This window comes from Fusarium oxysporum, chromosome 1 (genome assembly GCF_000149955.1).
Source record: "Fusarium oxysporum f. sp. lycopersici 4287 chromosome 1, whole genome shotgun sequence".
NCBI classification, from domain to species: domain Eukaryota; kingdom Fungi; phylum Ascomycota; class Sordariomycetes; order Hypocreales; family Nectriaceae; genus Fusarium; species Fusarium oxysporum.
The window spans coordinates 826,028-840,665 of NC_030986.1; the positions used below are offsets into that span (position 1 = coordinate 826,028).

At 50.1% G+C, this 14,638-nt stretch overlaps 4 protein-coding genes and 1 non-coding gene across 6 annotated transcripts in view; 3 read left to right on the forward strand and 2 right to left on the reverse strand.

The window, feature by feature from the left end:
• Positions 1 to 446: 446 nt before the first annotated feature.
• On the forward strand, positions 447 to 4,837 carry FOXG_11101 (uncharacterized protein). Its single transcript, XM_018390608.1, has one exon. It carries the CDS (start codon positions 1,420 to 1,422, stop codon positions 4,456 to 4,458), a length of 3,039 nt encoding a protein of 1,012 aa, XP_018249109.1. The 5' UTR covers positions 447 to 1,419; the 3' UTR covers positions 4,459 to 4,837.
• Positions 4,838 to 5,282: 445 nt separating this feature from the next.
• On the forward strand, positions 5,283 to 9,000 carry FOXG_11102 (glutamyl aminopeptidase). Of its 2 annotated transcripts, XM_018390609.1 has the most exons (4): positions 5,283 to 5,701; positions 6,034 to 6,201; positions 6,257 to 8,185; positions 8,230 to 8,988. In XM_018390609.1, exons 1-4 carry the CDS (start codon positions 5,469 to 5,471, stop codon positions 8,837 to 8,839), a joined length of 2,940 nt encoding a protein of 979 aa, XP_018249110.1. In that variant the 5' UTR covers positions 5,283 to 5,468; the 3' UTR covers positions 8,840 to 8,988. The 2 variants fall into 2 exon arrangements, with proteins under 2 accessions (XP_018249110.1, XP_018249111.1); XM_018390610.1 differs by lacking the exon at positions 5,283 to 5,701 and having other exon boundaries at positions 5,765 to 6,201; positions 8,230 to 9,000.
• A 211-nt stretch (positions 9,001 to 9,211) lies between these two features.
• FOXG_20456 lies at positions 9,212 to 9,302 on the forward strand. Its single transcript has one exon. It is a non-coding gene; the product is annotated as a tRNA-Pro (tRNA).
• Positions 9,303 to 9,783: 481 nt separating this feature from the next.
• FOXG_11103 (triacylglycerol lipase) lies at positions 9,784 to 12,540 on the reverse strand. The gene has a single exon (XM_018390611.1). It carries the CDS (start codon positions 11,851 to 11,853, stop codon positions 10,099 to 10,101), a length of 1,755 nt encoding a protein of 584 aa, XP_018249112.1. The 5' UTR covers positions 11,854 to 12,540; the 3' UTR covers positions 9,784 to 10,098.
• Positions 12,541 to 13,828: 1,288 nt separating this feature from the next.
• FOXG_11104 (uncharacterized protein) overlaps positions 13,829 to 14,638 on the reverse strand; it is a gene marked incomplete at both ends in the record, with an annotated part of 1,405 nt that continues 595 nt past the window's right edge. The window contains one exon of the mRNA XM_018390612.1: positions 13,829 to 14,546. Coding sequence (XP_018249113.1) covers positions 13,829 to 14,546 — 718 coding nt within the window. The remainder of the gene's footprint in view (positions 14,547 to 14,638) is intronic.

Here is a 14,638-nt window from a genome sequence, read left to right on the forward strand (position 1 = left end):
TCGAGGCGCATATGGGCCCAATTGCAGCAAGTCACCCATAATGGCACAATGCACCATCGCAATCTTGGCTCCGGAAAGCGTCACGGGAGGGGAAACACGTGTGATGACGTCGCATCGAGTACACATGCATGAATCTGGGGGGGATGGGCTTTTCGGTAAACCAAAGATAGAAATGTCATGGCTGGGGTATGAGACGAGACGAGACGGGCATGACCGGGCTGGGGCTGGGGGGGCGCTTCGGTACAGCGGGAAAGGGCCTCGTTTCAGTAATCGTCGACTAACAGTAGAAGAGGAAACGGATAAGGTTAGTTGATTTGCAGAATTGATGTGATTGATAATCGTGGAGACATGGTTCTGGTGGGTTCTTTGGAATGGATTAGAGCTCATCTTATAAGCTGACCTAACGAAACTCGACTCGCTATCGTGGACTTGCTGTAAGCCAGTGAGCGAGTCCACTGAAGTTTAGTGGCCCAGCCCCAGGCTCTCCAGCCCAGGGATTCTGATACATGCCCTGTCCATTGTCCACTGTCCACGAAGCCGGGGCGTCAAAGTTTCACAATGTTCCAAGGAAAAAAGGGTTCTCCTTGGAGTAACAACAAAAGAAGAAGAAAAAACGCCCATGCTTTTTGGTACTCGAAACTGGAACCTTCCCTCCTTCTTGTTAACCCCCCACTTCCCTCCCCTCCCACTCTGTACATATCCCTTTAAGGTAGTCGCGGCGCATGCATCCATCTCATCGTCCTTGAACGGGTGCCTTCCCTTTCGTCGTCGCAAGCAGTGGAAAGAGCGGCACTTGGAAGCCACCAACTGCATATGCAACTGCAACTACAACAACGGGAAAGTGCGAGTCCAACGATAAGGAATTACACTTCATTGGCTTGACTCCCCCGCCTTCACCTGGCACTCAGTGTCTTCTACTGTTTTCCCTCCTCCAACCTCACTCACTTCCATTCTTTTCTCTTTCCATCTTATCTTTATTCACAATAGCCTGACGCTTCTGTAAGCGTTTAATAAACGGCTTGTGCAATACTTATATTCTGTCCCCCGCATTCCCCTCGTTTCTACCCATCTGCGCCTTATTTATTATACGCTTTCATCGCGACTTATTGCGCAGTCTCTCATTTCAACCCTTCATCCATTCTTTGGTGGGCTCGTTTAGCGGATTTGAGACTTCCCCGTTTTAGCCTTTTGCTGCTGATTCAGAACCACCCACGGATCCCACTGCGCCACCAGAGTTGCCCTGACGAAACGCTCCTAGTCTCTCGACTCTGCTTTACGCTTTCAGCGCCCAGCCTGACCTCAAACCGGCCTCCCCCGTTTGGGCGTCGACAAGACGAATCTCCCGCGCTGGGATTGACTTTACTTTTACCATTGATTTATTCTTTGGTAACTTCACAACACAACCATTCAGCGGTGGCCATGTCACATCTGCCATCAGCCGCTGACACGATGCGCCGCCTCTCCCACGACCTCGCGGAGCCGCCGCGCAATATCGAGGAGTCCAACGGTGCGCCCTCGGACCACGAAATAGAAGATACACTAGATCTCTCCATGCCTCCTCCCGATGAGGAAGACGATGTCCTAGATGACGATTCGAGAATTTATACACCACCTCCCCACATTGCCGCTCGCTTCTATCGCCCAACGCAGGCTCGTCGCAGAGATTCGGCTGCCTCGTCGCGCCGCAACTCAATCTCGTCTGCCCACTCGCGATGCTCCTCTATTCAACCATCAAGTCACCGTGGAGGTGAACAGAGCAAGCATGTCGCTCAACATCTTCGCCGCGCCTCTTTTCTTGAGGACCGCAGGGCGCGACTTGCCGATCGAGCGGCGCATGCCGAAAAGGTTCGTCTTCGAGCGGCCCTGGCTAAAGCGACTCATCGAGATACTTCACTATCGGAGGAGCGAGCCATAGCGGCACAGCAGGCCAGGGAGCGCAATTTGGCAGAGATTGTCGCCAATTGTGCGGACGAGGTTAAGAAGGCAAAGCAGGTTGCCGAATTTATGAAGGAGAAGCGAGAGCAGGACATTTCCCGATTGAAGGCTCAGATCGAGGAGCGAATGGCTGAGGCAGAAAGACGAAGGGAGGAACTACGTACCAAGAACGCGTCTAAGCGGAGTCGCGGGCAGAGTATTATGGCCAGGAAGCCCACAGACCCCATGCCCGATGTTGAGCAAGAGAGACGCAAGCCCACCGAAGAGGAAGCCACAAGAAGTATCCAGTGGTGGTGGCGTGGCTGCCTCCGAAAGAGAGCCATCTCCGAGTTCAACAACCTCGGCTTGACTGTGGATGGCATCAGAGATACACACTTCGATACTGTCGTTGAGCTCCTGGCCCAGGAGCGGGTCCTTGTTATTACGGCACAGTTGCTTAGACTATGTGGTCTCGAGGAGGGTGAAACTGGTTCGGTTGGCGAGATGACAGCTGTTCGCACGTTTCTCAGTGCCTTCTTGATCCTTGGTCATCCCAATCAAGTTCTCAGCAACAAGAACGACAATGGCGACGAGGACGTCGTCGATGTACTCACTTCTCACCGACTGCCCTCTACGGATCTTGCCAATCCTCAATTGCAGGACTTGGTAGGCAAGGCGCGAGACTTGCTCATTTCTTTTGAGAATATCCTGTCTCGCTTGACATCCGCCAACAAGTACACCATGCCACCTGCACTCAAGAAGACTCTTCCTGAGGCGTATGCCACTTTCTACAATGCTTTCATCGCCTGGAAATCCCGAGATTCTAATGCCTTGATCGAGGTTATGCTCATGCAGTTTGTTGAGCTTGACGCAATCTATCACACCGTCAAGGACACAACTGACGATGCTGCCACGGCTCTTTACAAGAAGAGCATCCAAGACAACCAGTTGATGCTCATAGTGCGGATCAAGAAACTAGCAGGTGCAGAAAAGGGCAAAAAGATGATATTTGACGCGGTTGCCGAAGCCCGCAAAGCTCGCTCTATCAAGAAGAAGACCGGAGACACAAAGCCCCGTGTGGCTGAGAACGCACCCGGAGAAGCATCTGAGGCAGCCAACAGTCTGGTCTCATCCGAGTCGCAAACACTGACTCCTCCTGCAACACCGGCCAGCAAAGCCCAGGAGAAGGCTCCTGCGCCCAAGACCGGCCTCAATGGTCTGTTGCCTAATAACAGGATTGTGGTGCATGAGTTGGCTATCAACAAGGAATACCAGCTCTCGCCTGACGAATACAGAGAACAGCAATCGGAACGTTCGAAATTTATATATATGCAGATGCGGACCACTATGAGAGATGACGATAGTGGGATCAATTTCCAGGTTTTCGCTCTTATCGCAAGCTACATTAAGGAAAGGCTCCAGCGTTTGCTCAAACCGGGCAACTCCATGTATAACCTGATTGGTGAAATTCTAGACCCCGAGATGGCAGAGCGGCAATTCGCCCTCGGCAACTTCTCATATGAGAAGTTCTTTACTGCCATGTCGTCACTTCTGCCCAAACTCTGTGCCCCTTTTCGCGATGAAGAGGTTCAGGACTTGATCCAGAACAAACTGGCAGACGGCGACATTATCGATCGAGTTGAGGCCCTCAACGGGTTCATTGATGTGATGCTCTGCGACTACATCAACTATCTTTTGCGAAGTGCTGCACCTCAGCTTATCCAATCCGCGGCGCCATATGAGGCTAAGAGGTTCGCCGAGGATGTTGAGAAAGGTCAGCTTGGCCTTGCAGCAGCTGAGGCGACATGGAAGGCTTCCCGAGCAAAGGTTCTTGCAGAAGTTCAGAAGAGGGACCCAGAGGGAATCAACCATCCGAGGTCGCGACCGAATGCTGGAAAGTTCTATGCACAGATGCTCGTAGACATCTTTACCAGGATCTCCCCCCCGCCCATTGAGGAGGTTCCAGAGATGCTTCGACTAGATTACAATCGCATCGGCCAAGTCTCTACCACCATTCAGCGAGTCATTACCGCCGGCGCTGTTCTGTTGCAGTGCAAAAACCTCCTGAAGCGGGATGTTCGGTCTTCGTGGAAGATGGAAGCATCACGCATCATGGCGGTTCTCGAGGCGGGTCATCCTCTCCAAGCTACTGTGGACGGCGTCATGGCTGCCCTCGAATCTGGAAGATCGATGCCGACGGCGACCAAGAGCCACCTCCGCGCTCTTGTTACTAAGGTTCTGACTGCCAGTCAAGACATGGCACAGAACGGAAACGAGCCTAGAGAACCTGTCTTGCGACTTTTGCTCACCCGTCTTCGTAGCAACATTCTTGCCCGCCTCGCTGCTGGATCAGCAAGTGAGAAGGTCAAGGCGGCCAACACGGCTGGCGAGAAGCTAGCCAGTCTCGGACTCTCTGAGTTTGTTGATCGAGTTAGAGAGATATCGAACTTACTAGAGAAGATTGGAACGGTTGACAGAGCAGCCCATGGGCCTTGGTGGGATGCCGTAGCAACAAAGGTTGAGCAAGAAGAGATGTCGGCTTAGATGTAATGGGTTGGATTGTTTTGATAGGGATTATGCATGATGAGCAACAAGGATGCATGGTATTTGGAGGTTAGCATTTGATCTTTTCAATCAGGCAGGAATAGGTTTGCTTTTACTGGGAAGCGCTTTTGAACTTGGGTTGCATGGCGTACTGGTATGGAAAGCCAATATGGCTCACTTGGTGGGATTGGATCAAGCTTGCCCCTTCAAAGAAGTGTGGCAGTGTTGATGGGTAGCTTATGGGATCGGCAAATTTCTTTTTGGCTGGAATAATGGATAGAATGTCATTTCAACTGAGCGCTAGAAGCGTAAACTATATCTGATTTCTGAATTGAATCATGAGAGAGCAACAGCAAGCATTGTGACAACTGGACTTGTGACCATCATGACTTGGGTATCGTTGTGTCTAAGCAATGAGGATATTTACCCTGAAGATTGACTAAGAAAGCACAAAATAAAGAAGTCTTGTAAATTTTTAGGATATTCCATCCTAAGTTTATCTTAAGCTCTTTGAGGTCACAATGAAGGCAAGCTCTGTTGTCCTTGATCCTCTCCCAGTTTGCTTCATATCTCAAGCCCATGAATCCACTTTTGGTGACGTGGACTTTGTGTTGTTCATTGAAATGATCTCTGTATTTAGTAGCCGACTCGATATCATTGTGGTTACGCTCGCTCCTCTTGGATCACCACGAGTTACCCTATCTCATGATATACAGTGCAAATAATTGTCATGACACAATACACACGGCTCGGCATCTCGCTTGTCGCCGGCAATACGGCATACCAAACGGCCCTGAGCTTTACGTTGACCCGAAAATTTCGACACAGCATCGACACTCTCTTAATACTGATACGATACTGGGGGCAGCTACGCTACAAAAGTGCCATCAATGGGGGCTCTCAGTTGCTAAAAGAGGATATCATTGGCATCCCGTAAGAGTTCACCTATCAACGACCTGCCCAATTGCGACGGCGCATCACTCCTGAAAAGGGTGAGGATCCGGGCCAAAATGTCGTCCTCAAAGGGCCTTTTGCGACATCTGCCTCTGCCTCTACGTCTGTGGAGCAACTGTAGCCCACTATCGGTGATTACACGGCAGACGGCACCCTCTGTATCTGTTTCTCAAGAAATTGTCAACTGTGGCATCTTCTCGAGAGGACTTGCTTCACTTGTAAATGGTCAAGCGAAGCCGTTGAATAGTCGCCGTGATAATGGACGGCCTATGCCAATCGGTATTCGGAGGTACGTTATCCCTTCCATCATAGACTTCCCGTCTCCTCCGTTCGAGACAGAGAATGGAGAGAGGGGCAGCTGGGATCTTAACGGAAACCGGCCCACACCCCACTAACCGCGGGGTCCTACACGGCAACGCATCATCACGCTCTTGTTTGCTCTGCTTAGTCCATTGCCCTTTTGTTAAGCTATATCTTGCCGTCTGTTCCACTCTCACATCATCTGTTCCCTTCAATTTCTCCTCTATTCTCATTATACCCCATTGTTCTTGTGAACAACCCGCCCACTCGAGACTCGCTAAGCTAAAGCTCAGAGCTATAGCTTGCTAACACCACAAACAGCCTTGTTCCCAAGATCTCTGATCGAGCTTGTTCCGCCCACGCCAGACTCGCCCGCAACGAAACAATGACTGACCGCGATGTTCTCCCCGAAAATGTCAAGCCTAAGCACTATGACCTCTCCTTGAGGGATCTCGAGTTCACCAACTGGACTTATAAGGGAACCGTTACGTACGTCACGCCGCCTCTACCCCTCATCGTGAAGCTAGCTCTGACTGCTCTACAGTATCGACTCGGAAATCACAAAGCCCACCAAGGAGATCATCGTCAACACTCTCGAGCTCAAGCTCTCTCACGCCAAGGTCTCCGTCGACTCCAAGACATTCGAATCTACGAAGTTCAACTATGACTCCAAGGCTCAACGCTCTACCATCACCTTTGACGAGGAGCTTCCTGTCGCTTCCAAGGCTTCCCTGATTATCGAGTTCGAGGGTATCATCAACAATGAGATGGCTGGTTTCTACCGCAGCAAGTACAAGCCTGCCGAGACTCCTTCTGCTTCGGTTCCCAGCGATGGTGAATGGCACTATATGTTCAGCACACAGTTCGAGGCTTGCGATGCTCGCCGAGCTTTCCCTTGCTTCGACGAGCCCAACCTCAAGGCCACTTTCGATTTCGAGATTGAGATTCCTTCCGACCAGGTTGCTCTGAGCAACATGCCTGTCAAGGAGACTCGACCTTCCAAGGATGGCTGGAACATTGTATCATTCGAGACCTCTCCTGTCATGAGCACTTACCTACTGGCCTGGGCTGTCGGTGACTTTGAGTATATCGAGGCTTTCACCGACCGCAAGTACGACGGCAAGCAGATTCCTGTCCGTGTCTACACCACCCGTGGTCTCAAGGAGCAGGGTCAGTGGGCTCTCGAGCACGCCCCCAAGATCATTGACTTCTTTTCCGAGATCTTCGACATTGACTACCCTCTGCCCAAGTCCGATTTGATTGCTGTTCACGAGTTCACTCACGGCGCTATGGAGAACTGGGGTCTCGTCACCTACCGTACTACCCAGGTTCTCTACGATGAAAAGACCTCTGATCCTCGATTCAAGAACGCTGTCGCCTATGTCGTCGCTCACGAGCTTGCTCACCAGTGGTTCGGCAACCTTGTCACCATGGACTGGTGGGATGAGCTCTGGCTCAATGAGGGTTTCGCTACCTGGGTCGGCTGGCACGCTGTTGACCACCTGCACCCTGACTGGCAAGTCTGGGCTCAGTTTGTTAACGAGGGTATGGAGGCTGCTTTCCGTCTGGATGGTATCCGTGCCAGTCACCCTATCCACGTTCCTGTCCGAGATGCTCTTGATGTTAACCAGATTTTCGACTCCATCAGCTACCTTAAGGGTTGCTCTGCCATCCGCATGCTTGCCAACCACCTTGGTGTCGAGACTTTCCTCAAGGGTGTTTCTAACTACCTGAAGGCTCACGCCTATGGAAACGCTAAGACTACAGCTCTATGGAACGCTCTTGGTGAGGCCTCTGGCAAGAATGTCACTGAGCTTATGCACCCTTGGATCTCCAAGATCGGTCACCCTGTCCTTACCGTTGCTGAGGAGCCTGGTCAGATCTCTGTCAAGCAGTCCCGATTCCTGTCTACTGGTGATGTTAAGCCTGAGGATGACACCACTACTTGGTGGGTTCCTCTCGGCCTCGAGGGCAAGAAGGACCACGCCGGTATCGCCTCTCTGTCTCTTACCACCAAGGAGGATACCATCCGTGACGTCGACGAGGACTTCTACAAGCTGAACAGCGGTGCCACTGGTTTCTACCGCGTCAACTACCCCCCTGAGCGCCTCGCCAAGCTTAGCAATCAGCTAGACAAGCTCAGCACCGAGGACAAGATCTCTATCATTGGTTCCACCGCCGACCTTGCCTTTGCCGGCAACGGCACCACCCCTGCTTTGCTGACCTTCCTCGAGGGATTCGGCAAGGAGAACCACACTCTGGTCTGGCGCCAGGTTCTTGACTCCATCGGTGGTGTCAAGTCCGTTTTCGGAGAGGACGAGTCTATCAAGAAGGCTCTGGATAAGTTCACACTGAAGCTCATTGATGAGAAGGTCAAGGAGGTTGGTTGGGAGTTCCCTGAGGGCGAGGACTACCTCACCGGTATCTTGCGAAAGGAGATCATTGGTGTTGCTGTTGCGTGCGGCCACCCTGCGTAAGTTTCTTGTATCCGTAGCTTGACTGGACTAACATGAGTAGTGTGACTGAGGAGGCCCTGAAGCGCTTCAACACCTGGGTCGAGAACCCCGAAGCTGGATCCATCCCCGCTCCTCTCCGTGTTGCCGTCTGGCGCGCTGCTATCATGAAGGAGCCTGCCCGAACTGTTGAGATTCTCAAGAAGGAGTGGTTCAACACCAAGTCTATCGACGGCAAGCTACTTTCCCTCAGTGTTCTTGGCACTGTCAAGGATGCTGAGCTCCTGGCCAAGGAGGTCATTCCCTTCAACTTCAACGAGTCTCCTCCCTCCAACGCCGTCCCTGCCGGAGACATGCACGTTCTCGGTGGCTCTGTCGCTAGCAACGTCATTGGCCGTCCTTTGCAATGGCAGTTCATGCAGGACAACTGGGATGCCGTCATCACCAAGCTTGGCAACCCTGTTGTTGTCGACCGATACATGAAGCTCAGTCTTGGCAGCTTCACCAATGTGTCTGCTGTTGACGAGATTGAGAAGTTTATGGCCGACAAGGATACCAGCAGCTTCAACCGAACTCTGGAGACTGTCAAGGATAAGATCCGTGGACGTGCTGCGTACCGCGAGCGTGACTCTGAGAAGCTCAAGGAGTGGCTCAGCGCTCATGGATATGCTTGACTGTGTAAACTATGATGTTGGAAGCATGTTTGTAATAAAAGTTAAATACCATTGAAATATGACGACCATTGAGATTCTTGAAAGTTTGGCTCGAATCGTTTGGAACCGCTGAATAGTTTCTGTTAGGACCCGAAAACGACATTGACGCAACTGAAACGGCACATCTCCATTATGTTCAAAGATGCAGATTTAACAGCTTCTGCCCACAGTAAGTCAGCTTGGCTTCTGGTGTCACTTATCCATTACCATGACGATGTTGGTGATTTGGCCTGAGTCGAAAATTCAGACCGAAAGTCAGAAAATGTACAATATAGTACCAAATTCTGATCTCAGTCTCAACGATTCCACAGCAGGTTCTTCGGAACCTTGATCGGTCTGGTGGTCTAGTGGTATGATTCTCGCTTAGGGAAAACCCTACAGCATAGCTTGCGAGAGGTCCCGGGTTCAATCCCCGGCCAGACCCTTTCTTTTGCATTTTTGACATCAAACTTGGCGGGAAATTGTTCCTTTCTAGCATTCGTAACGATTTCTCACCTCACGATGCTGCGTTGAGTGGAACGTGATTCCTTTTGAGGCATGTTATAACGAGGTGCGTGCGGTGTCGACTGTGACTCTTTTCCAACTTTTCACTTTGGGTGAACAGTGAAGAAATGCTTCGACAACATATGAATACATCCTCTGGATAGAGTCAGAAGCTCCAGTCAGAGAAAACTCAAGATCAATGCTAAGACAGCTTATGCTAGTCATTGAGACTTAGCTGGCCTGCCAACGAACATCTCCAGCTGCCGACGTACCAATAGATGAATGACTGACGCAGGAGACAGTGGCTCGGTAGGTGATGAAGACCATGAGACAAGAGGAGATCAGTAGACATGAGAAAGACAATGACTCAAGGTCTCAAATTGACGAGCAATAGCTGAGTCAAGAAAAAATATCCTTACAACTAGAATTCATGTCCTTAAAGATCATGAAAATGGCAAAGCTTTAGAGCAGAGCTTGATTGGAGCATGTCTTTGATGGACTGGATAAGGAGGTACTGGGCCTTTCCATCTTTCTGAATAGACTTCAAGATGACAGGCAGGACTTTCGGAACATTATAGACAACAGTGAGGATAGAGCTGGATGGTGTAAACTCCTCAACTCTCGGGCAGTCTTAGGAGATGTACACAACTACAATCAGTCACTGGATAGTGATATGCGGGCATTCTCATCTTTGAACAAGCAAAAGCATATGCATTAATTCATAACTATGTCCTTAATTAAACCTTCAAAACCTCCACATTGTTCGAAATCCAATCATATTGCGCCGTCCTGAAGTTATCATCAATGATACTGTTCTTATTCGCCGTCTCAAACCACATAAGCTTCTTACTATCCTTCCACTCTGGCCAATTCGCATACTTAGTAACACCCTTGTTAGGATCCAAGTTATACACAAAGTTGAAATAATACGTCCTGATACTGCGCATAGCGTTGTTCGGCCAGATGCCAAAGAAGACTTGTAGCAGATCAGAACCGTGCATCGTGCCGAGAATTGGTGTGCCGTAGTTGTAACTCGCGAGGTAAGACCATGCTGGAACGTCGGGATTCTGCTCAGATGCTGTTTGGAGAAAGATTCGGCGGGTAAGAGAGAAGACCAAGTCGCCGAAGATGGCAGCGCGGCGCTTGAACATGGGGAAGACTTCGTTGAGGAGGGATGTTCGGAAAGGACTTCCTGCGCTGAGAGCGATGGGATATGCGTTCACCAGAGCGGTCAATTGCTCCTTGGTAGCTTTTTGGAAGTAGAGTTGCTGAAGGTAATCGACGAACTTGGCTGTCGTGGTCAAGTTTGGCTGGAAGAGAGCAAAGAGAGTGCCTTCGTCTTCTTGGTTGCCGTTGATCATGGGAACAGCGTGGTAACGACCTGATGCGATGAGTGCTTCTGGACTATCAGGAAGAACGGTACCGTCCGGGCGGGGGAGGTATGACAGGGCAAGGGAGTTGTATGACAAGAGTCCCGGAACAGAGTTTGCTGCGTTCAAGAACTTGTCGTAACTCAGGCCACGGAGACAAGCGAGGGTATCAGAAGATCCAGAACATCCGCCCGATTTCACTACTGCGTCGTAGATAGCTTGCGCCTTGTCACTATCCACAGGTTCCGCCGGGGCAACACTGCCAGAGTTCATGATGGCGCCGCGGAAAAGGGGCTTGCCATTGTAATCGGCATCACCACCGTAGAGAACCATCTGATCAAGCACTGAGATGGCACCGGCAGATTCGCCCCAGATGGTGACCTTATCAGGATCACCACCGAAGGAAGCAATGTTATCGGCAACCCACTGAAGACCCATGCGCTGGTCAAGAAGACCCAAGTTCGAACTTCCATCCTTCTTGATCTCGGCACCTGGCATGAATCCGAAACCAGCGACGCGGTAGTTGACAGCAACATAGATAAACGGCTGGTCCTGATCAATGGCAGTACCCAAGAGACTAGTTCCATCGTACATAGCGCTCGAACCAAGTTCAAAGCCACCGCCAAAGATCCAGAACAACACAGGAAGTTTATCACCAGCCTTAGTACCAGCCGGTCGTTGAACAGTCATGGTAAGACAATCCTCCTGACCAGTGATGGGGGTAAGGAAGGGAATGGCCAGAAAGTCTGAGAGAAACTTGGAGATGACATCTTGGGCACCGGATGAGATGAACATCTGAGGACATGACGGACCAACAAGTCCTGAAGCATCAAAGTTGCCTAGAGGCTTGGATAGTTTCTTTGGCGGTTTAAGTCGTAAAGAACCCGTCGGTGGATCCGCAAAGGGAATTCCTCTGAAGGAATCAACTTTTCCAGAACTTGAGCCGATGACAGTTCCAGAGGGAACAGCGACTGTGACTTTGGCTGCTCGTTCTTCCAGAGCTGGTGTGGCCGGCTCAGCAGGTTGAAGATCCGGAATTGCATCTGGTGCAGGGAGAGGAGCTGGAACAGCTACCACAGCCGTAAGAAGACCGAAGCCGGAAAGAAGACTTTGAAACTTCATTGTGAAGCTCAACTGTAAGACTGAGAGCTCAAGTTGTAAGAGTGGTAGTTGGAACAAAAGTCTGAACTAAACCACCACGGAGAGAGCCGTACACAACAAAGTTTAAGTCTTTCAAGCGTCAAAACAACGAGTCAACAGACAATGATCCCGCTGTCTCAGTTGAATTGCTGATCCTTTTTTCATCCGGGAAATGAGCTCAATTTGAACCTCGAGCAACATCGCGCTCCTCCCCTCCCGCTTTGACATATTCCACAAGGTATTGAGTTTATCTCTCTCAACCCTGGTTCGACGTCGACGTTGAACTTGCATCTTTCCTCAAAGGCATCTCCCCCAGAAGAGGAAGCCATCGCCGTATTCAACGAGTGCATAGCAGCTGTATCAGCCCGAAAGAAGTTCCTGAGCCGAAGACAGTCCCCGCTTCCCCGTGGGGAAATCAGCTGCCAGACTAGAAGATCTTGGTATGTTTTCCAAGTTTTCTTCTTGTCTGACTCTACAAGACCGAGGCAGAAAGTCGTCCCTGCAATCCACGTGGAGAGGGGGTGGGATCGACGATCAGCTGAATGGTTTTTGTGATAGTATGTTTGCTGTGGTTGGTGGAGATGTGAGAGAAAAAGGAAAAAAAAAAGATGGTGGTACCGGAGGAACGACAGAATAGATGATGGTGGGGAAGGACGATACCGCAGTTGATCAAAGATGGCATTGATATTGGCATTTGGTGTAAGTCGAAAAGAGTTCATACCCCGGACCCTGAGATCCTTGTCTGCCGTAGTTCGGGCCCTGGTGACCTCTCAAGTCCGGGGAATGCAGCAACAAGAATTGCGGGGAGGATTAGAAATGTCGGTCTGTAACTAATTAATACGAGGATGTTATTGTTCTTATGAGGGATTAATGTCTTTTTTGAGTAATCTATTCACTATCTGACATTTGTATCCCGCGTATAGATCCGATATCCCCTGTTCTCACATTCGCATCAAGAACGTCATCACACATAACAACCCCAGCCTTTCAAAGGTTACCATTGAAACAAATTAAGCGGTAGAAACAAAAAACCTTGTTAATTACCGGGTAAAAGCCCAAACCCAACCCAGCCCAACTCAGCCTTATCCAAAGACAAGGTATAACCAGGCCAGTATTGAAATGGCAGTATTTGCGATCACGCATCCCAATACCTGGAGTTTATCAGACTCGACTAACAATCGCTGATCCATCACACGCACAACCACTCTCCGCTCTTCCGGTGTTCGAAATAGGAAGCTCTCACGATGCTATCCCTAAAAGAACACTAAAGATATGCAGGTGCAAGTTCGGATCAAGGTCTGGGGAAAACTCAAATATCTCCGCTTTCTTGTAAGCAGAGTAGAAAAGATGGTGTAGTCGTGCAGCATTCCGAGGTTCGGACGTCGTCCGTTGATTTAGCAATAGATTGAATAGACATGTGTTTCTCTTTGACAACTAGTTCCTTGTGAGAGATGGCCTTGAAGTTGACGAACGTGTGTCGAGCCTACTAATGGTCAGAAATGCTCTACCCCGCGAACAACCCAAAAAGCAATTGAGATCAAAGTGTCAAGGACAATGCTCAAGAAATGTCATTGAATTCGTGATTAAACGCAGACCATCTCGCTAGAAAGATCAAAACCACAAGAAAGGCATATGTACATGTCCTAAACCTATCCCTCACTTCAGTCCCTCTGAAAGCTCAATTCATAACCAGACCCCAAAGCCAAATGCTGTTTGTTGCTCATACATACCCTAATGCCCAGATAACCTTGCGCCGTCAACTATCTTATAACCCTGCGCCATTGTCCATGTCATGCGTGCCTGTGAGGCAGATTGAGTCTTCATGCAATCCCAAAGACAGTCCAGCCCAGCCAAATGTATTGTGTATACCGAATGCGTCCTGTTGCCCTCAAAATTAAACCGTGGGGTATATCCATCCCATCTCAGTTTCATATCATACACTGCATGTAGCTTGCTTTCACATCACCACGCCCACAGGTGTACCCTCGTTTAGACAGCGTTTCTTTGAAACGATTGCTGGCTCTTCCTCGGTCTCTTCCTCGTAGCTACTGCTGACGACCTCGGTGAGGACATCGCGCTTGCGCTTCTCGCCAGTTGGTTTCTCGGGATCTTTCTCCCATGTCTCGATCTCATCTGGGTTGAAGGTTCCGACAATCTCTTGACCTAGAGCTTTGCCTAGTCTCTCTCTGAGTCCCAAAATCGGCCAGATAGGAACTCTTGTGTATTCGATCCTGAGACCAGAAACAATAGCATCGTCATCGTCAGCTGGAGCCTTGAAGGGATCGTGGAACTTCTCCAAGAACTCCTTTGTGATGTGGCCAGTGTAAACAATAAACTCGGATGTATCAATGTCGTGCGTGAGAATCTTCAACTTGATGTCGTGAAAGTTAGGGCTTGGAGGAATGCCCTGTCCTGGCGAAATGCGCGAGTCGCGTCTGCCACTGATAGGTGGGGTAGGGTAGAAGTGCTTCTGCGCCATCCCTAGAAAGACGCCCACAAAATGAGCATCGTGATCGGAATTTGAAGGTACGAGGATGCGAGCGCGCAGTTGCTGGAGGCGAAACACGGGTTCGTTCCATGTCCTTCCAGGTCCAGAAGCGACGCGAAAAAGGTTGTTTCGGACTGAAGCCAATTGAGTCTTGCCAATGTAACAGATCATGGGTAAATTGGCGGGGCTGTAGTTTGGCGAGGACTGTGTTGAGATGTTGAAGGATTCAGCGGGTCGCGTCGAAACTGATTTGAATGAAGAGTATGAAGACTTTGCATC

What these genes read in the sequence shown, in the direction of transcription:
- FOXG_11101 (XM_018390608.1), top strand. Translation starts at nt 1,420, where the DNA reads ATGTCACATCTGCCATCAGCCGCTGACACGATGCGCCGCCTCTCCCAC.
- FOXG_11102 (XM_018390609.1), top strand. Translation starts at nt 5,469, where the DNA reads ATGTCGTCCTCAAAGGGCCTTTTGCGACATCTGCCTCTGCCTCTACGT. An exon ending in ATGCCAATCGGTATTCGGAG is followed by an intron (nt 5,702 to 6,033) that starts GTACGTTATCCC and finishes CACCACAAACAG; the next exon opens with CCTTGTTCCCAAGATCTCTG. An exon ending in GTTGCGTGCGGCCACCCTGC is followed by an intron (nt 8,186 to 8,229) that starts GTAAGTTTCTTG and finishes TAACATGAGTAG; the next exon opens with TGTGACTGAGGAGGCCCTGA.
- FOXG_11103 (XM_018390611.1), bottom strand. Translation starts at nt 11,853, where the DNA reads ATGAAGTTTCAAAGTCTTCTTTCCGGCTTCGGTCTTCTTACGGCTGTG.